General features: G+C 43.1%; 1 protein-coding gene across 17 annotated transcripts in view; it reads right to left on the bottom strand.

Moving 5' to 3' along the window:
* The window catches only part of AAK1 (AP2 associated kinase 1), a 165,183-nt gene extending 145,225 nt beyond the window's left edge, over positions 1 to 19,958 (bottom strand). For 13 of the 17 annotated variants that reach the window (XM_046660222.1, XM_046660228.1, XM_046660231.1 and 10 more), the window contains exons 1-2: positions 19,754 to 19,958; positions 19,042 to 19,452 (exon numbers count right to left, since the gene is read on the bottom strand). In XM_046660222.1, coding sequence (XP_046516178.1) covers positions 19,042 to 19,204 — 163 coding nt within the window. In that variant the 5' untranslated portion in view covers positions 19,205 to 19,452; positions 19,754 to 19,958. The remainder of the gene's footprint in view (positions 1 to 19,041; positions 19,453 to 19,753) is intronic. The other 4 variants (XM_046660233.1, XM_046660234.1, XM_046660236.1 and 1 more) reach the window with 1 other exon arrangement.
* Between the last annotated feature and the right edge of the window lie 881 nt (positions 19,959 to 20,839).

Here is a 20,839-nt window from a genome sequence, read left to right as displayed (position 1 = left end):
CTGATTCATTTATCTCCTCCTGTCTCAGAGGGTGAAATTTCCTCCATCTTTTCTAAGGACCAGCCTTGATCCGTTCACTCATTCCCCCAATTAATCAACAAATATTTACTGAGTGCCTACTCTGTGACAGCCATGGTTCTAGACCTGTGAACAAAACAAACAAGCTCATGAAGCTTACATTCTTAAAAAGGGAGACAATAAACAAATAAGTAAATTATAGAGCATATTAGAGGCATGGAAGAGGAATAGGGAGAGCTGGGGAAAGGGAGGGGTTGCGATTTTTATAGAACGGCCAGAGAAGGACTCTCTGGGAAAGTGAGGGAGAGCAAGTTTGGAGTTACCTAGAGAAAGGGCATTTTAGGCAGAGGGAACAGCAAATACAAAAGCTCTGAGGGGGAGGCATGAACCCACCCTGCTCTAAAGAGCTGCAAGGAGGCCATGGGATGCAGTGCCATAACCGGAGGAGAGCAGTACAATGGAGGGCAGAGCAGTAACTGTGGGCCTGGGCACAGCACTTGCACGCCCTCAACAGGATCTACAGTTTTACTTTCAGTGAGATGAGGAGTCACTGGATGGTTCTGAGCAGAGGAGTAACATGAAATGATCTGCATTTTAAAGGATAACTCTGGCTATTATGTTGAGAGTAGACTGAGGTAGCTCAGTAGAAGGAGAGACTGATGAAGAAATGGCTAGCACAATCTAGGCCAACTACAGCTTGACCCATGCAGACAGCAGTGGAGGAAGTTAGAAGTGGCTGGATTTGGGATGTACTGGGAACGCAGAGCAAACAGAATGTTCTGATAAACTGGATGGGAGGTAAGAGGTTTGGGGCCTGAGAATATGAAAGGACCCAACTGGATGACTGGAGGAAAGGTTTTTGAACTGAGTAACTGAAAGAATGGAGTTGCAACTCAAAAAGATCAAGACTCCATCTCCTCCAGTCTCCTGTGGAACTTGACTCAATTAGGCAACTGCCTTCACTCATTATAATCTCTCTCTCTCTCTCTCTCTCTCTCTCCCCCTCTCGTCTCCTGCTACCTTCCTATCAGCCTATTAATATACTCAAGCATCTCCCGATCTAGCTACCATACGATCTCTCCTTTTCTTATTCACACTTCTTGAAGAAATAGTCTAAACTTGGTACTCCCTCTCATCAACTCACCACTCTTCTGAAACTGCTCTTGCTGAGGCCAACGCCATTGGACGTTTCCAATGTCCAATCCAGAGGACAATTTCCAGTCTTTATCCTATTTGACCACTCTGGAGCATCTGATCTGCTTTACTTCAACTTTTTAACTCTGTATGTTCCCACGTGGGCGAGACACTGCAGTCTACTGATCCTCCTCAGACCTCTCTGGATATTCTTTCTCTGTCTCCTTTAAGGGCTTTCCTTACTCAGCTATCCCTTAAGTGTTGCTAAACCTCAATTCCATTCTCAGCCCACTGCTCTTCTTAGTCTTGACTTTTCAAACTTGAGTACAAGTATCTGCATGGACAGCTCCAAACAAATCAATTTCATAAAATTCAACTTCCCTTGGTACTCTTTCCTAAAAATGATTTGCCCAAATTCCTCAAAGCCCTTATCCCACTTTACCATAAATAAATAAGTAAATATTCAAAAAGACACACTCTTCACCCAATTCTCACCCAATCCCCCAAGGTGTGAAAAACACAAGAGCTCTGTGTATAAACCCATAGAGTTTCCCACATTTCTCTGACATATGTATTTCTGTTAAGGATGAAGCATGGTGTTAGAAATGTGATATATTGGTCCATGTTGGGATGTTCTGAATTCAGGTATATAGTAGAGTTGTAGGAGTAAAGACAATTTTAACAGACCCTAAATGAGACGATGAGAAGTCCAACAGAGCCCCTAGTCAACCCAAAGAATCACGAGAATAATAAACTGTTGTTGTTTTAAGCCACTGGGTTGTAGGGTAGTTTGTTACACAGCAACAGATAACCCAAACACACTTCAGACTGATCATATCAGACTCATTATCTTCCCTCATTAAACCTGTGTCTTCCCTCTTTCAATCTTCCCCCTCTTCCTGAATAATATGACTCAGTTAGTACCGCTTCTATCTCATGTACCTGGGCAAACTAGAAACCTGAAATCATTCTTGATTATATACCTCTCCTTCAACCTCTAAATCTAATCAAGCACCAAGTCCTAAACATTCGTCTGCACTCTCCTCTGTTCCTGTTACCGCTCTGACACTCAGACCCTCACTGCCTTTAACTTGGATCATGGCAACAGAATGCTAAATGCTCTCGACTCAGCTCCCTCATGTCACCCTCCACAAATCCAACTAGGCTGCAAATCTGATTATGCCATCCCCTCCCCGGCTTAAAACTCTGAATGGCTTCTCTAGTGCTCGAAGATAAAATTTAGACCCAGAGAGTCTCTGTGATCCAGGCCCTATCCTTCTCCTCAGGCCTTTCCAAATGTGACTGCAGACAAAATTTATAAAGGAAAAGACTGACATATTTGATTGTACAGAAATTTAAAACATCTGCAAAAACCCTATCTTAACAGAAGGTAAATGACAAAATAAAAAACAATTATGTGTATTTATATATATATATAAATAAAAGGATTAATATCTTAAATATGTAAAGAACGTTTATAAATCATTAAAGAGGATGAATGCCCTAACAGGAATATGAACAAAGAAACATAAACACAAAACTCACCACAGAAGAAATATAAAAGATAGACAGACAGAAAGAAAGAGAACACGTCCAACCTCATAAACAAGATGCACTTCTGGTGGAAGTATTTATTGGTTTAATCTTTGTGGAGGCTATTTTGTAATATGCACTGAAAGTTAAAATATGCATATCTTTTGATCCAGCCATTTCACATTCACAAATTTATCCTAAGGAAGTAACAGAACAAGTACTCAAAGGCTTAAAAAATACTCATTGTAATTGTTTTGTAATACCGATATAAATAATCTTAACGTCTAATAAGAGAATTGTTAAATAAATCACAATATATCCATACAATAGACTAAAACTCATGATGCAGACATTTAACACAAAAACATAGTTAGGATGTACCGCTAAGTGAGAAAGTAGATTATACAGGACGATGTAAAATATATTCTTATTTTTATAAAAATACACAAATCTGGAAGGCACATACCAAAATGTTAACAATGTAATCTATGGGATTATGGGTAATATTTTATCTTTTTGTCTGGCTTTATCTTCTAATTATTCTACCATCACTGTTAATTTGTATTAAAAAAAATTTTTAAGACTTCCTGATTGCTTTCTTCTGTATCAACAAAAGATTATATATGGAACTAGCATTCATCTCATTGTTTTCAGTCTCCCAGCCCTGAATACCAAATACCATTTGAGAGTCTCCACCAGGACCCTTATTGAGATATAAACATATCCAGCATTGCACAGTGGATTCCAATCCTGGAAACTTCTCTGTAGTTTCAAATAAATAACAGAAATTGTGACTAAAATAATATTATAATGGTGACTACAACATTGCCTTCACTGAAAGAATGGAGAAGGGACTGAGGAGGGCAGGTTGGGAGAGAGGAAGAGAAGGGACTGTAAGCGAAAAGGAAAATGGAAATAGGTTAAGTCCCTATGGCACTCATACTCAACTTTTCAAACAAATGGTTATAAACACAATTAATTAATAATAAATATCAAATGGTAACTCATCTCTTCAGAACTCAACCTTTCTAGAACATGAGGCATCAAAAAGTGGTTGCTGTGCCAACAAGAGATATAAAGTTCATATTCAGCAGCTCATGTCCTTTAATCATAGACAAGACCCTCAAATTCTCACTAAGAGCCTCTTTATTGTACACACAGTTCTAACAAGCTTAGTCATCTAGTTTCCAAGTCCACAGGAGATTAAAAGAAGCAAATTAGAGAGGCACTAATTCAGGAAGACACAGGAATAGTAGCAAGAAGTGACAGCTGACTAGTCTTATAAGAAAGGAACCAGAAAGCACTATAAGGCACAAACACGAAATTCAAAAAGCATAGTAGGGCCATTTTACTCAGGAGCAAACTGTCTTACCCATATCAAGCAATGATCCTAAAAGTTCGATGACAAAACAACAACATTCTAATAACAATGCATTTGAGAAAGAAGAGAATGGAAAGATGTTAGAAGTGGAAAGCAACTTAGTTCTCATTTCACAGGCAAGGAACCTGATGGACGGGGTTGGAAAACAACTTGTCCAGAGTACAGGGCATGGTGGTCACCAGAAAGGTTCAGATCAGGAGTACCTTCCACCTATACTATGCTGCCTCTGAGGCATATAATCTAGAAGACAGGAAACATACAATGTATTTCAGAAAAAGTCCTATCCAAAACAGTAGATTTTTCAAATTTGATAAAACTCTCAGGGGTCAGGAAAACCTATCTTCCCACGATGAGTCATCTCGAATGGGTTCTCCTTTATGACCAGGCCATTCTTCCACTTATCCTTTGTCAGTCCTTCTCTCCATAAACCTAAGGAATTCCTCCATATCCTTCCCCACTCTCTTTAAACCCCGGCCCAGTGGCGCAGCGGTTAGGTGCGCACATTCCGCTTTGGCAGCCCGGGGTTCTCCAGTTCGGATCCCGGGTGCAGACATGGCACCACTTGGCAAGCCATGCTGTGGCGGGCGTCCCACACATAAAGTAGAGGAAGATGGGCATGGATGTTAGCTCAGGGCCAGTCTTCCTCAGCAAAGTAGGAAGATTGGCGGCAGATGTTAGCTCACGGCTAATCTTCCTCAAAAAATTTTTTAAAAAACCAATTCAACTTCCACCCTGCAGCATTCAACAGAAAACAGAAGCCATAAGGCAAGAGGGTGGCAACTTGTGAAACCTCACCCACTTCTTCTCCTCTGCACCGGTTCTTTCTCCTCTTTCTCCCAGGTCAGTTAATGAAGTGCCCTTTCTCTTGTCCAAAGTCATCCCCTCCACTTGAGTTCACGATTCCATCCATGTCCTGCCATCACCTCCTCAGCTCTATTCCATCAATACTCCCCTTGTACTTTATTTCCAACCTCCTCCTCCATTGGCCACTTCTCTGCTTAATGTGCTCAAGACTCTTCCACCATTTAAAACAATAATAAATTCCTCCCTGAGTCAGCATCCACTTTATTTCCCATTCACTCACTTCACTGCCACCTGGACTTCACTCCATTGCTCCACTTAAACTGCTCAAATAAAGTTCATGAATGGGGCCAGCCTGGTGGCGCAGCGGTAAAGTTCACTCGTTCTGCTTCTCTGCGGCCCAGGGTTTGCCAGTTCGGATCCTGGGTGCGGACATGGCACCGCTTGGCAAACAGCATGCTGTGGTAGGCGTCCCACGTATAAATAGAGGAAGATGGGCATGGATGTTAGCTCAGGGCCAGTCTTCCTCAGCAAAAAAAGGAGGATTGGCAGTAGTTAGCTCAGGGCTAATCTTCCTCAAAAAAAAAGGCTCATGAATAAACTCCATATTTCCTAATCCACTAAACACTCTTCATCCTTATCGTGACCTATCTGATTTCTAACACCCCAAAGCATCCACACTCCTTCTTTTAAATCTACTTAGTATTCATTGTCATCACTCACTCTCCTCTCATTCTACATCTATATCTTCAATCATTCCTTCTACCTCCTTCATGTACTCACTCATTCATTCAACTGGTTTTCACTGAGCTCCTCAGATGTGCCAGGCACTACACTAGGAACGGGGCATACAGAAATGAGCAAATCAGTCAAGGTCTCTGCTTTCATGTAAGTGAAATTCTAGTGGGGGGAGATAAACAATAAGCAAGAAAATGAGTTGACATGCAACCTGGCAAAATAAAACACGATGGGTTCCTTACATTGGCTAGTCAAGCAAGGCCTCTCTGAGGTGAGATTTAAGTGAGATCTGAATGGCAAGAAGGAGCCAGCCATGCAAGGATCAGGAGGAAGAACACTCCAGGCAACGGGAATAGCCAAGCCTAAGACACTAAAGAGCAAACAATGTGAAATGCTCAAAAAGATCAAGAGGAATCACTGTGGCTAAAAACCACATTGGCTGAGGTAAAAAGAGATACAAGCTCTTGTAGGGTTTGCAGGTCAGAGTGAGGAGTGTGGATTTTATTCCAAGTGTGCTCCTCTTCCTCTACCTGCCCCTTACACACTGATGCTCCCAAGGAATCTATCCACAGCCCACTTCTTCTTCCAGTCTCCTTGAGAGATCTCCTTCCATTTCAGTTTTCATCAACATCCTGTGGCTATAAAACAGCGTCTGAACTATATAACCACACTAGGATTTTCATTGGTGCTTCATGCAAAAAAGACCCAAACTAAAGTCATTCTCTTTCCCTTGTAGACTATTCTTTCTTCTTTTTATTAACACCATTATCTAACCAGTCACTTAAGCCAGAAGCCCAAGATTCAGCCAAGCTTCCTCTCACCTCCAACATTTAATTATTAACACTAATTTTTCTAGTTTAAGGGAAAGATACAGAAGATGGTGAGTAGAAAAGGAATGAAATCTTTCACCCCTACTAAGAATGAGACCTCCCAGTATGGCTCACACATAGGCCAAGGTTAACAATCCATCTCAGCAATGTTGTCTTAGTCCCAGCCACACAAGTCTAACACTTGAACTTTTTCAACCTGATCAACCCCACCCTTGTTTATATAAGGAAAGACAAGCTCAGAGAAGGAAATGATGTGTCCAAGATCACTGAGAAGGAGACTAGACGACCTACAACCCTTACCTCATACAGTTCTTTGTTCATATTCTATGAACTCACTCTAGAACCGGAACTTGACTACATAGATTTGTACATTATTACATCATATCATGTTAAAATCACTCCAAAATTGCTGAGTAAGTAGACAGCCACTTAAATAACACATTTATGCCACTAATATTCTAAAACTATGATTTTAAAAGAGAAAGAAATAGTTCATCTTCTGGGAAAGTCTATATTACCTAAAAGTAACATTTTCAAGCGAATTCTCATCATTGGTCAGAGAGAACCAAGGGCTGACCTTTCCACAATGTCACAGAGCTCACAAAGGCAAACCACGAGGCAAGATTTACTGATGATCCCTCTTTTCCCTTCTCCTCTCTGAAGGTAGCAAGAATAGGGAGAAATGAGAGTCCACCTATGTTCTAAGAGCTACATACAGTGATCACTTTTAGGCACCACCTCTCTAGTGGTGCCTCTCAATTTACAACTGAGCCACTAGTGCCACATTCATGAACATTTTATAAACCATATCCTCTCTGAGAGCTATGCCTCATGTCCTCTCCTGACCCTAACCACTTAAGTCTACAATATGCCTCTGGAGAGGGTATACCATCACTGCCCAACCTCTCTGAGGCTCCCTCCTTTCCTGACTGGATCTGGGGTTAGTCTGTGCTTTTTCAAATTACATATTCCTTTCCTCTCTGTCCCATGCGTCCATGCTTACTACCCCCCATATAGCTTGAGAATCACTGTCCTAATCTACTACAAGCCAACAACCACCACCAGCCAGAAAATTAATGCACAACTTGCTTAAATCTCAGTAATATCTGAGTTCTTGATACTTGAACTAATCTTCTCCGTCTTCACATTATAGCATTTAAATAGTTTGAGTTCCTTTACATAGTTAAGATACTTATACCTTATATCTCTACTTTTGAGATTGATAATATTAGGTACCCAAAATTGAACCCAATCAGTAAAGAGAGATTTACATGATTTTCCAGAAAGTGTTCTACTTTGCTTTGAATTTTGTTATTTTTCACCTTTACTGAAAACCTAGAAGATTCGATAGTTCTTATCATTGTAATAAGGTGCCAAACACACATTTCTCATATTATTGGAATAGGGATAAGAGAGGTCTGTATATCTCAAATCTGCCTGGGTCCAGCCCCTGCCTAGTGAATTTGAATTAGTACTGATTTATTGTATTATTCATCCAGTTAATTTATTCTCCAGTACCCACTGTTGCAATGTTCAAATTTAAGAGTCCTGAATTGGATACAAAATAAACCTAAGGTTCATACCCTGCCCCCTAAAAACCAGAAAGCAGAAACAAATGAAATAGATGAAGAGCAAAATAAAACTTTTTTTTTTTCTGCTTTTTCTCCCAAAATCCCCCCTAGTACATAGTTGTATATTTTAGTTGTGGGGCCTTCTAGTTGTGCTATATGGGACGCTGCTTCAGCATGGTCTAATGAACAGTGCCATGTCTGTGCCCAGGATCCGAACTGGCCAAACCCTGGGCCGCCAAAGCAGAGCATGGGAACCCAACCCACTCCGCGACGGGGCTAGCTCTGCAAAATAAAATCTTGAGATTATGGGCCCAAACAGTCAACATAGCCAGCAAGAATGACAGGTATCCAGAGGACAGGAGGAGAAACGGATCACTTTGGCAGTTGTGGGAGTACTGAGGTTAGGTGGGATTAAGGTAGGTGGGTGGGGAAGGGGAGGGTATCCCAGGTGCAAGGAACACCATGAGTAAAGCGTTGGAAAGAACTAAATCCATGGTACATGGAGATGAGGAGGCCTGACTGAAGGAGAAGACCTGTGTTAGAGCACAAGAATCTGAAGTCGGACAGGCAGCTGGGGTGAGGCGTTCCTCAGAGGCAGAGAGGCCCACCATACTAATAGCAACTTGACAGGTTGGGAAAATTTTCCTAACACACAGGTGGCTTTCAAGCAGGAAAAAGAAAAAATCAAACCAAAATATTTATCTGAGATTCTCTTCTTCTTATTCATCATCCTGGGGTTTGTGGATACTCAGAGATAGACAGATACATATATACATCTCTACAAGACTCTAGCTCCACCAGGTTATACGCTTATACACAAGGCAAAACAAACATTGCCTGATAAAAACAAAATTCATGCACTCAAATATTGAGTTACTAAGTTATCATAATATTAAGAGTTATAGACTGCTAACTATGTGCCAGGCACTATGCTAAGTGCTTTGCATAATTTCATCTAATCCTTACAACCACCCATGGTATTATCTGCATTTTATAAGTGAGAAGCCTGGATCTTAGTAAGTTGCCCAATATCACAGGGACAGGTCCAGGATTCAAGCCAAGGGCTGCCTACCTCCAATTCCCATGCTTTTAAACTACCACACATGGTAATAACCTCGAAAGTCTTCTCCTAAAGAGAATTTCATAGTGCTCCCTTTATTCCAGGGCGACAGGGGAAGACAGGTAGCACTGGATCTCAGGTTTTCCCCAATCATACTGAGTTACACCTTCTGGTCAAACCAAGATTTTTCCACAGCCAAAAGGCCAGATGAAATTATTTCTTCCAACACTGCCCACCCCCCCGCCACCAAGACTCCCAGGCTTCTAAAAATAGTAGAGGACAAAGATCTGAGGAACAGGGCTAGGCTACTCCTAGGGGAAATTAAACAAGTCTAACAAACCTGTAAGATAATCATGACTTCCTGAATGAATAAGATTCATTGACCAGGGAAAACAATGAGTCAAAGGTACTAGCAGGAGACTTGCCACCTCTGTAAATGCTGCTCAGGCCCTAATCCTCCAGGAACCACCCAACTGGTGAGGCCTGAGTCATCTTCTTTCTTCTGGTCCCTGAAGGGTAATAAATTCTACATTTTGTTCTCAAATTCATGCTGAGTACCTGAGAGGCAAAAATCTTTCTCTCACCACAAAGGTCCCAGTACAATAGCTGGAAGCATCCTTAAAAACAGGCGCCAAACAAATTACATGGCATTATACTGCTTTCTCCAATATTCAAGTCCCATTATTTAAGATCATTATAATTACAAAAGATAATTTAACATCAATGCTATGTTTGGCCTTCTATTATCATAATATAGGGATGCCATAAACTCTTTCATCCAATAATCTTGACTCTTCAGAAATCATAAATAACAAAGCTTCAACCGGCATTGCCATCCATTGCCTGCCAAGGTTAACTCAGAGCCCAAGGAGAACACTGACCAGCTCAAGCTGATTCACTCACAGCAGACCTCAAATGAAATTCCAAATTTTTACTCTTTCAACTTTGTTCCCACTTGAGGAACTCGCTCTCTGCCAAGGCGGAAGGCTCACTCATCAGAAGGACTCCTCTTTCCTAACAATGGTCCATAACTCAGTAGAATTGAGATTATTCAAAGTATACATAATAAACTAAATAATAATAAAGATACCAGACTAATAATAATCATCATGGAGGGACAAAGTAGGCACAAAATGCTGCAGCCAGTATTGCCTTAATGTGCCAATATTCATTATCCCTGAGTGGTCCAAAATCACAGAATGAAAAGGCTTTATTTACCTTGGGTATAAACGCAGAACATACGATTTATTTATGTAGGCAATTTTGTTCCTCAAAAGAGGCCAAAAATGTTGCAATACTTACTTCAACTTTACTAAGAATATAACGTATGCAAACGTGCTGAACTAGGTATGTTCCCCAAAACGAGGTTCCTCGAAGAAGGGTTCCACAGAAAAGACTCACAATTAAGAACAGTGCACCTTCACAAAAACTTTCCTAACTATTTCAGTCCTCACTGATCTCCCTCCCCTCAACTCCTCCAGAATTTAGAGACTACACCACACACCCCAGTATTTCAACAGCTGTTGTCTTGTGGGATGCCCTTGTTTGTGTGTTGGTCACATCATGTCAACTAGGAGCCAAATCTTCCATTACTTCTCTATTTGCCATAGCAGTTCAGACAGAGCTGAGAATGTCCTAGATGCTCAGTAAACCTTGCTACTCCTGGCTGGCAGAGCAAGCTATCTTTTAAGCACTCTACATTAAACCCACATCCTCTTGTTTCATGATCACAACACCCCTACAGAGGGAGCAAGGCCATTCATTACAAATGAGGAAGCAGTGGTTAAACAACTTCTAAATCACATTGGTTAAACAACTTCCCCAAAGCCAAACTCACAAGTAATGAAAGAACTTGAACCCAAGACCCATAGCAGCAAGTGCTAGACTCTTCCTGAAAACTCTTCCTTGTATAAAGGATTATCAATATCCTCTCTCATAGATTCTGATCTTTAATAACCCTTCCTAACTGAACCTCCCTATGAGCAATTCATGTCACAAAATGCTTTCACAACATTTTGGGGTTGCTCACATATGGGAATATGGAGAGTATTTTTTAAAGCTCAAAACCCACATTCAGTCAGTGGTAGAGCACTGTTACAACTCCCCTCCCTCACCAGAGCCTACGAAGACTTGCTATTCTACCTCCTTTGATTTACTGGTTTATTTCCAGAAGTAGCTATTTTACACAGAAAATGACAAAGATTTTTCACCATAACAGGTTAAGAAAGATTACTGGCTCACTGATTCTGAGAAAATGAATTTTAAAATTAAGTGATTTGCCTGAAGCCAAACAGTAAATTAGACCCTTCTGAGCCACTCTTGACGCCCCCCTCTCTCCTCATTTTGGTCAACAGATCATGTTGTACCACCTTGGCACTACTGACATTTTGGACTGGATAATTCTGTGTTGGGGGTGGGGGAGGTTGTCATGTGCACTGTAGGACATTTAGCAGTATCCTTGGCCTATACCCACTAGATGCCAGTATTACCTCCCTCCTTGTGACAATCAAAAATGTCTCCAGAAAGGACCTTGAGGGTATTATGTTAAACGAAATAAGCCAGATAGAGAGACAATCTCTGTATGATTCCACTCATATGTGGAAGATAAACAGACATGTGGACAAAGAACAGATTAGTGGCTACCAGGGGAAAGGGGCGGGGCAGGCACAAAGGGTGAAGTGGTGCACCTAGAATATGACTGACAAATAATAATGTACAACTGAAATTTCACAAGGTTGTAAACTATCATAACCCCAATAAAAAATAAAATAGAAAAAAATAGAAATAAAAGATAAAAGACTCTTTGAGAAGTGAAAAAAAAATCATGGTTTCTTTCTTCCTGATTAAAAATAATGTACGTTCGTTAGGCAGATCCAGGTTTGGCGCGTTGTAAAACGTGCACAATTTGCAGATACTTCTTTAAGGAAAAGAGTAATAAATTACGAATACAAAAAAAAAATATGTCTCCAGACATCGCTAAAAGTCACCTGGGGATAATCACCCTGGTTGAGAACCACTGCTCTAGATCAGTGGTCTCCAAACAGAGGTACACAAAACAATCCATTGGGGTATAGAAAGAAAATATGAGACTCTCTATTTATATTCATTATCATCTTAAAAAATAAGATTTTATCTTTATTACTATTTAACATATCGCCCAACACTAGTGCTCCCATTCAGTCCATATGTCAGTCACGCATCTCACACAAATCTGATGGAACCCTGAGGAAGAGTGGAAGCTCCATGGCACAGGCTGAGACACACTGAGATATACTGCAGTTGTGTGCTTGGTCAAGTGGATTTACAGATTACATTGATTTTAAATGTTAACCCTTATAAAATAAACAAGGGGCTTAAAAAGATTCCTGCAAAGAAATCTTGGATGAAAGATAATGCAAAGATATATGAACAATAAGAGAATGGCAGAGCCTCACTTCTACTCCTGGTATGCTCTCCATCAGTCACATTACAATGCAGAAACAATCACAACCTAAAGATATGACAAGACCGTCACCAAAACCTTACTGAGATTATTTAAAATACGTATTTGTGTCCACTAACATAAATGAACTTCATTTCAAGTATATACTGTGCCTCAGATACTAGCTAATGACAGCAGGACACAAATATAACTTACCAATAAATGGGCATACATATATAAAGGAATTGCATGTTTTTTAATTGATAGTACTATCTATCCAAAAAGCTTATAAACTATTGCTCTAAACCAACCTGCCCAATAGAACTTTCTGTGATGATAAAATATTCTCTATCTGTGCTGCTCAAAATTGTAGGCACTAGACACATGTGGCTACCAAGCAACTGAAATGTGGCTAGTGTGTCTGAAGAATTAAATTTTCATTTTATTTTAGATAATTTTAATTTAAATAGCCATATGCGGCTAGTGGCTACTTTATTAACAGCACAGCCCTGAACCACTAATAGATTACTGCTATCTCAAAACATGCGGCTCCCAGCAAGCACTGCACTTTCCTGCTTTTGTGTCTCTGGCCATGTTATTCTCTCTGCCTAGAATGTCCCCTCAACCTTGTCCATCCAGTAATAAATTCTTATTTTTTGAAGACATATCTCAAATATCACCTTTCTTTAGCTTTCCCTGACTACTCTTCACCCCACAAAATTAATTGCCCTCCCATGTCTGTTCCTCCAGCCCTTCCACATCCTTGCACTACAGCACTTACAGTTACTTGCTGTCATGTCTGAAGTTCTATGATTGTTAAGTTCCTCAAGCCATGTCTCATTTATCACCGGGTGATGTCCAGCACATAGAAAGCGCTCAGTAAGGGTGACTGAATATGGCAACGAATGAATCAACAAACACCGATCTCCCAATTTATACTGCAGGGCTCCTTCCACCACACCAAAATGTGGCTCCAGAAAAGGAGACTGCAGGCTACTCTTCATACCTCACAGTGCTAGATGCTACCTCAATAGACAATACCATTTCTATTATTGTCATTGTTTGGCTTGCAGATGCAGATGTCAGTTATTTCTTAAGCAGGCTCAGAAAGTATTTATCCTTAGAAGAGTACAAGATGAAGGCAAATGATGGTATTAGTCCCCTTTCTGAAATGTCAAGTTTCAAATACTGCAAGTTAAAATGACTGCTCTGATGCAGTAATATTTTTATGTGTACTTTATTAATATTTATCAAGCTTTACCTGTATACTCTACATGCAGTTTTAGCTACTGAGGTACAAGCGTATGCCTCCCCCATCCCTCCCGCTCAAAATCCATGTGAAACTGCTTCTCTTCATCTTCTCTCATTAAATGAGCATGACTGTTGGAAAGACTAAAGAAAAGGCTTTGACCATGCAACTGCTTATTCTGGATTTCATTTCTGAATTCTAGATTTGGCTATATTTAGCAAAGCTATAACCGTCATCATGCCTGAAGCCAGGAAGAAGACACCATTCACAAACCACCCCCTGAAAATCTGCAGTTGCCACTAAAAAACCAGACTTCCCAGCAGGCAAAGACATCTGATGTGGGAGGGATCCAACTGGTGTTTGCGTCAAGAGAAGACCTCAGGTGCTTATAACTAACCTTTCTGCCAGACACTAAAGCTCTCCATAACCTTATTTCCTTTTCTTTTCTCTCTAGTATACTTTCTGCTCTGGTCAAACATCCTCATCATCCCTCTGTCCACTCCTTTCTATAACACTAGTCATCTCACTCCTCGACCTGCTCTGTTTCAAGCTTCCTGCTTCTCTTCAAACCTTCAGGACCACTCCTTCCCCAGACACTAGCCACTCCCTTGTCCCACAATTAGCAAAGGGCCGAGGCACAGAGGGGGCAGTGTATACTGGACAGTTAATCAATAGTTACTCAAAAGGCCCAGGACCACTGAAGAAAGTGAGCAGCAAGGAAAGCCAGGGAGCAAATGTAAAAGAACTTCCTTCTACTATTCCATGTCCTTCTTTCCTTGATTCTGGAAGGGAAACTTGTACTAACCAAAATGATAACACCAGACTAGTCAGTATTCCTGGAACTCATCACACTGTTTCACCACTCCACACTTTTGCATATGCTATTCTCTCTGCTTGGAAGGCCTTGGGTAACCCTCATCTGGAACATCTGCTGGGCAATTTCCATTCTTGATCAAATCACACTTCATCTGTAGACCCTCACCCCCAGGCCCTTCTCTTTATCATCTCATAACATCTTTTTACCACCTACTATACACCCAGGGCCATGCTAAATGCTGGACACTTACCTTAGGGTTTGTTGGTCTATGAGCTCCTTAAGAGCCAAGCCCAAGTCCCATTCACCTTAGTAGCTGTGGAACCTAATACAGTGTCTGGCACAAAGAAGACACTAACACAACTATCACTAACTGAATACATGCATGCATCATATTGATACCACCAACACGTTATAACCATATGCCATATATATCATATATGTTTGGTTGGTTTTTATTTTAATATTGACTTATTCATTTATGCATTCACACAACAAATACATTTTAGCATTCACCACGTACCAGAAACTATTCTGGGTGGTTTGGGTACCTCAGTGAATAAATCAATCATAGATATCTATTCCCTTATAAAGCTTACATTTCAGTGTAGGTAAGATAAACAATACATAAAATAAATAAGTAAATTAGAGATTTCCACTTCAGGCCATGAAAGAGTAACTGTTGGTTTTTTTAGGTGGTTTCACACACATTTTTAAGCCTCATTACCTTGCACTGTAGGTAGGAGAAATGGTCAACGTTGACTGACACGGGGACCTAGTAGTCCTCATAAGCCCTAGACCTGGATTCCTTTAGTGTAAGTGGAAAACTGTTCTGAAGGGCCACCTCGTCCACCCTATACAGAACTGATGCAGTTCTGGAATGTTGTCTTGGACACAGCAGGTATTCAATGAACATTTATTCACTGTTTAAAGCTTAGATGTAAGGCCTCATAGCTAAGGAGGTATGATAAAAGCACAGCTTCTTAGTCCTTCTTTGAGCATTGCTCCAATTTTCCCATTGAGCTCATTCTGGAAGCTTAAGCCAAATCTTCCTTTGACATCACATGCCCATTACCTCAGACATGATTTAGCATCTCATCATGGCATCTTTGCTGAGGAAGCTAGAGAGAAAATATCCTCCCCTTCACCCAATCTAGAGATAGCATATCCCTCTGAACTCACGACTGAGAGCCTTCACTTCCCCCAGACAAACAAGCCCCCGCCGGACTAGTTAGCGAAACTAGGCCAGCAGGGCTGACGCTGCTGATGGAGAGACGGCAGCCCAGGCATTCTCCTGTCTTACTCCAGCACCTCCTCCTTGGGGTTCTTGCAATTCCTCACTATAAAGCATAGACCAATACGCACATTAGGGAAAAAGGAATGATCAGTGGGATGTGGTGTTAATAGATAGGGTCTGTGTTTGAAGCCCACCAGACCACCCCTCTCTGAACTTCCTGGCCACTGCCCTGGGCGCTTGACGCACAACTCTCATCATCCTTAGACCACTCTGGCTGGGACTGGTGGCTAGGTCAGCATGTGGGGACTCAAAGAGAAGAGGGTCCAGGAAGAGGCATGGCTACCAAAAACATCTGTTGACCCTTTAAGGAGCTGGTGAAGACCCTACAAAAAAGATCCGGCTCTGTCGACTCATAATGGGAGGAAAAGGATTGCTGCAGCCAAACTAGCCTTCACATTGCCCTCACACACACTTCTCTAGCTATGTATATATGACGTAAAGTCCTGGTAAATAATGGCTACCATTTACTGAACACTTGAAAAATGTTACATAATTTATCTACATTGCCTCAGTTAATCTTCAAGACCACTCCATAGGACAGTGCTTCTCAAACTTTAGCTTGCATCAGAATCTCTCCAACAACTTATTAAAGCCCCACACCCATGGTGTACAGGATGAGGCCTGAGAATTTGCATTTCTAACAAGCTCCCAGGTGATACTGATGCTCATGATTCAGGCTCCACACTTTGAGAACCACTGCCATAGGGAAACAGAGATTCAAGAGAGGTTTGCAATGTCTTGGCCAAGGTTTCACAGCAAGTAAAGAACAGATCCAGAATTTGAACCTGGATCTGCCTGACTCTACAGAAAGTGCTGGTCACCATGCTACTGTTTGTGTGAATGTTTGCCTCATCTTCCCAAATTTACTGCCAGCTCCTTAAAGGCAGCCATCACACTTTAGACCTCCCTATATCCCTCTCAGAAGCTAGTAGTGCCTTTGGAGTTGGTAGCTGCTACATAAATACTTTGTATACTGGCTCCCATATCGCTACATACTTCTAAGAGCCACAAATTCAAACTCAATTATAGTCAAAGAACATAAAGAGGGGAATGCTACCACACCCAGTTTTCCATACTTTTTCTCTCTTGCTACTCTGAGTCTTTGTCCATGCCGTCACCACACATGGATAACTCCTACTGATTCTTTAGCCAGTCACTTCCTGCAGATTCTTGGCTCGCTAAAAGGGGGACCATTGCACCCTAAGCTCATGTCCATGATAGCACATATCACTCTGTTCTGGCTGTCTTCCATCTCTCAAAGTAGTTTGTAAACTCCAACATCTAGTTTTATATCATATCCCCAGAGCCTAGCACAGTGCCTGGCAACTCATGGACACTCCACAACTATTTGTTGACTGAACAAATAAATGAATGAATGCAGAGCTGCAAGCCCTACGTTCCACTTAAAAATATCCCAATGCACGATGTGCAGTTCTCAGGGATGAATTTTAGGGAAGAGGAGGGCAGCCTAGATAACAAAGACCAATTTTGCCTTTTCTCTTCCCCATCACTCAGACTCTGAGTGGAAGCACTGCCAGGGTAGCACCATCTATCACGAGACAATATCCTGGCTGAACAAAATGCTCCTGGACTGTAAGGTCAGCAGAGGCCATTTAGAGGGAAGGAAAGAGCTCTGCGCCCCCTCATTCCTCCTGATTTCTCTCTCACACACTCCTCCATTTCTCCATCCCACTGCAGTCAAGGGCTTGGCACAGGGATGAAAGAGACACATCAGACTCAAGGGTGCGGATCTGGCAGCGGGCACAGAAGCATCTCCCATCCTGCACCAAAGCCCACAAAGAAAGATCCAGAGGGGCAGTGACTCAGGCCCCGGATTAAGTTCAGCTACAGCAATACTGAGAAAGGAAAAGAGCAACAATTTCACAAAGACATTAATAGTCATATCTTTTTTAAAACAGTGTTTTTAAAGTGCCGGCTTCAACCCTAAACCCAGAAAACTGGGTCCAGCTGAATCCAGTGCTTACACAAGCTGAGAGCCAAACACAGCTTCTTCCTCCTCCCAACCCACCCGCCTGCAACACTCACCATGACAGGCATTTCCCAGGCCCGGGGCAGGACCCTTGCTTCAATCTTAGCTTGCAGAAAGGCTCCTTCCACAGCTAATAAACTGTTCCCCCACCACCATGTTGCAGTAAGAGAGGCCTCCCCCTTCCCCGATCCCCTCTCAGCCAATAACACAACCTACAGCAGGTTGGCCCCATCCAATTAGTTTGAATAGCTTCATGCTGAGGAAATTGCTGCTTTTATTAAAAATAAAAGCACACTAGGCAGGCAATGGGCTGTGAAAAGTATAAGTCTGGCATAATTATGAAGGTCGAGGTTAAGGTTACCCAAAGAGACATGCAAAGATTTCCAAAAAGCCTGGGGGATAAAGATGGATATCTACCTATCGACAGATATACAAATGAACACACACGGAGAGAATTTACAGGGCAGATCTAAATAACATCCTCTTCAATAGAGGAAAAGCAAAAATCAGATGCCACTCTCAAGTATTCTTTTGGCTAAAAAAAAAAAACTAAAACAAGAGGAAGAGGGGCCTACTAGACTGATTTCAAAACAACCACATTCATTTCATGTAATTTCTGTTATCTTAGCTACATCCTGGGGACCTGATTACAGTTGGGTCAGGAAATGAACCTGGTCAAATCCACCAAGAGCCTTGGCTCATAGAAAAACACATTCCCATTCTCTGAAAATCCTCTCTTCCTTCCAATGCCGGCTCGTGGGAGTGGGAAAGTTGGGTGGGAGGAGAAGAAACCCCTCTCTCTTCCAAAACGTCCTCCAACCCCACCCTTCAGCCCTCAAATCAACATTTCAAGTTTTGAAAGGATGACAAGCCCACTACCCTACATTCAACGTGAAGCATTACACTTTCTGCCTGATCCTCATAATTCAGAGAGGCAAACAAGAGTTGGCTTGTCAACGTTTTTTTAAAGAAAAGCCCACCGAGGTAAACAATTTCCAGCAACCTCCCCCTCGTCCCCATAAGCCCTGTCACTTTCAAACCTCAGTTTTAAATTTTTCAAGGACAATGATTCACAGGGCAAGGGAAGGGGGAAGGGAGGGTCAACTGGCCAAAACCCATTCAAACATTCAACAACTAGAAACCAGAGTCTTGCTGCATCAGCACAAGATTTTAATTTACGGCGCACTGAAAGAGCCCACCGTACCTTCCGCCAACACCTCGTCCACAGTGACCTGCTGCCGCCCAATGCCAAAGACCCTTCCGATGTAGCCACTGCCCAGGCCCGAGGTGCTGCCCCCTCCTCCGCTGGAGCCAGAGCCCAGGCCAGAGCAGCCCTGCTCTCGCCGAGAGTCGAAAAACTTCTTCATCTTGCGAATAGGAAGCAGAAAAACAAAATACCGACGGTTTCCCGATTTTTTTTTCTTTTTCTTTCCTCTTTTTTTTTTTTTAAGAAAACAAGAGATCCAAGGATTTCTTCTCGGATTTCAGCGCGGAGAGGAGCCACCCGAATCCGGCCGTGGGGGTGGGGGCTGAGGGAAGATGCCTATAGGAATATGCGTGTCAGTCGCGCGGCGGTCCCCTCCTCCTCAAGAGAGCGATTCGTGTAAGTTTAAACCTGTGATGACAGAGGAAGAGAGAGAGGATGAATCAGTAACACACTTACAAATGCAACTGCTGAGTCCTAAGGGAAGCAAAAGCCATCATCCTAGGGAAACGCTTCATGCATTTTCTTAGCATGAAGAACCCTGCAGCTGAAAACTCGTGCCCGGCCCCAGAACCCGGGACCTCCGTGTCCGGAGCTCGGAAAAAGGAGGGATTCGGGCCGCCCTGGGCAGCGCCAACCCAGCCGGGCACTGCCTCCTCCTCCTCCCCGGTCTCCCCGCCGCCCCGCGAGGCAGCATCCCGGCGGCACCCACTTGAGACGGCTCGGCGACCGGCGCCCAGCTACCAGCCCCGCAACATTGTCACGGCCGCCGGGCCGGCCTGCGACGCGAGAGGACGCGGCGCTGCAGCAAGAGCCGGGGCCGCGTTCGGCGCCCGCCCGCCAGCCAGCTGATCCCCGGAGCGCCCGGCGGAGACTGACCCGCCGCCCCTCCCCCGCGCGCGCTCCCGCCCGGCTCCATCCACCCAACCAGGAAGTGAACCGCCGCCGGAAGTGCCTCTGGGGGCGGTGCGGTGAGGGGCTGGGGCCCTCCTGCAGCCGCCGCTCTGTCGCGAGTAACTTAAAGGAATCGTCTGAGACAAGGGGAACGGGAAAGGCAGTCTCAGTGCGCAGAGAGTTTTGGAAAAGAACGTTAATCTAGCCCAACCCGCAGGGCACTATGGGAAAGGTAGTTCGGCGCAGCCCAGCGGCTGGACTACAACTCCCAGGATGCTCCTGGAGAAGCGAGCAAGGCGGCGGCGGTGGCCTCCTCCGCCTGGAAGATGGTTAGTAAGGAGGTGCGTTTGTGGGGATTCGGTTATTTAAACACATCCGGTAAAGAAACTGCCAGGAACTGGGGTTTCCACCCTGCTGCATGTTCCACCCTCCTGGAGCCATATTATTTGCGGCTTGACCTCCCCTAACAAGGGATTCTGGGGGTTGTGGTTTCCAAAAGGATCGAGGCTGACACCTGAAGGACGTGACTTAACCGCTTAGCCCCTGGCGGGTCCTGCGGCGCTTACCGACGTCACCTGGGCAGAAGGTGGAGGACAGGGGGTGGTTGGGAAAATTTTGCTAGCAGTTGGTACAAGGCCACACCCTAACATAAATAAAACCGGTGGCCTTCCGCCCCAACCTCAAAAGCCGCTTTTTCTGCCAGATGTCATTGAGAACCGGCTCAACGGTCAGGACTGGGTTTGACGCTCTAAGAACGTTTAATAAGACTGTGTCTCGTCTGGGAATCTGCAGGCGAGACTCAAACCGAGAAACTTAAAGGTTGTGCTCAGGGCAGATCCTAGAGTACCAGGAGACCCGACCGGTTAGCTCCGATCCCAAACTTGGGGGCTCGTCTGCCGACGGT

This window comes from Equus quagga, chromosome 5 (assembly GCF_021613505.1).
Source record: "Equus quagga isolate Etosha38 chromosome 5, UCLA_HA_Equagga_1.0, whole genome shotgun sequence".
Classification (NCBI taxonomy): domain Eukaryota; kingdom Metazoa; phylum Chordata; class Mammalia; order Perissodactyla; family Equidae; genus Equus; species Equus quagga.
This window is presented reverse-complemented; position numbering and strand designations above follow the sequence as displayed.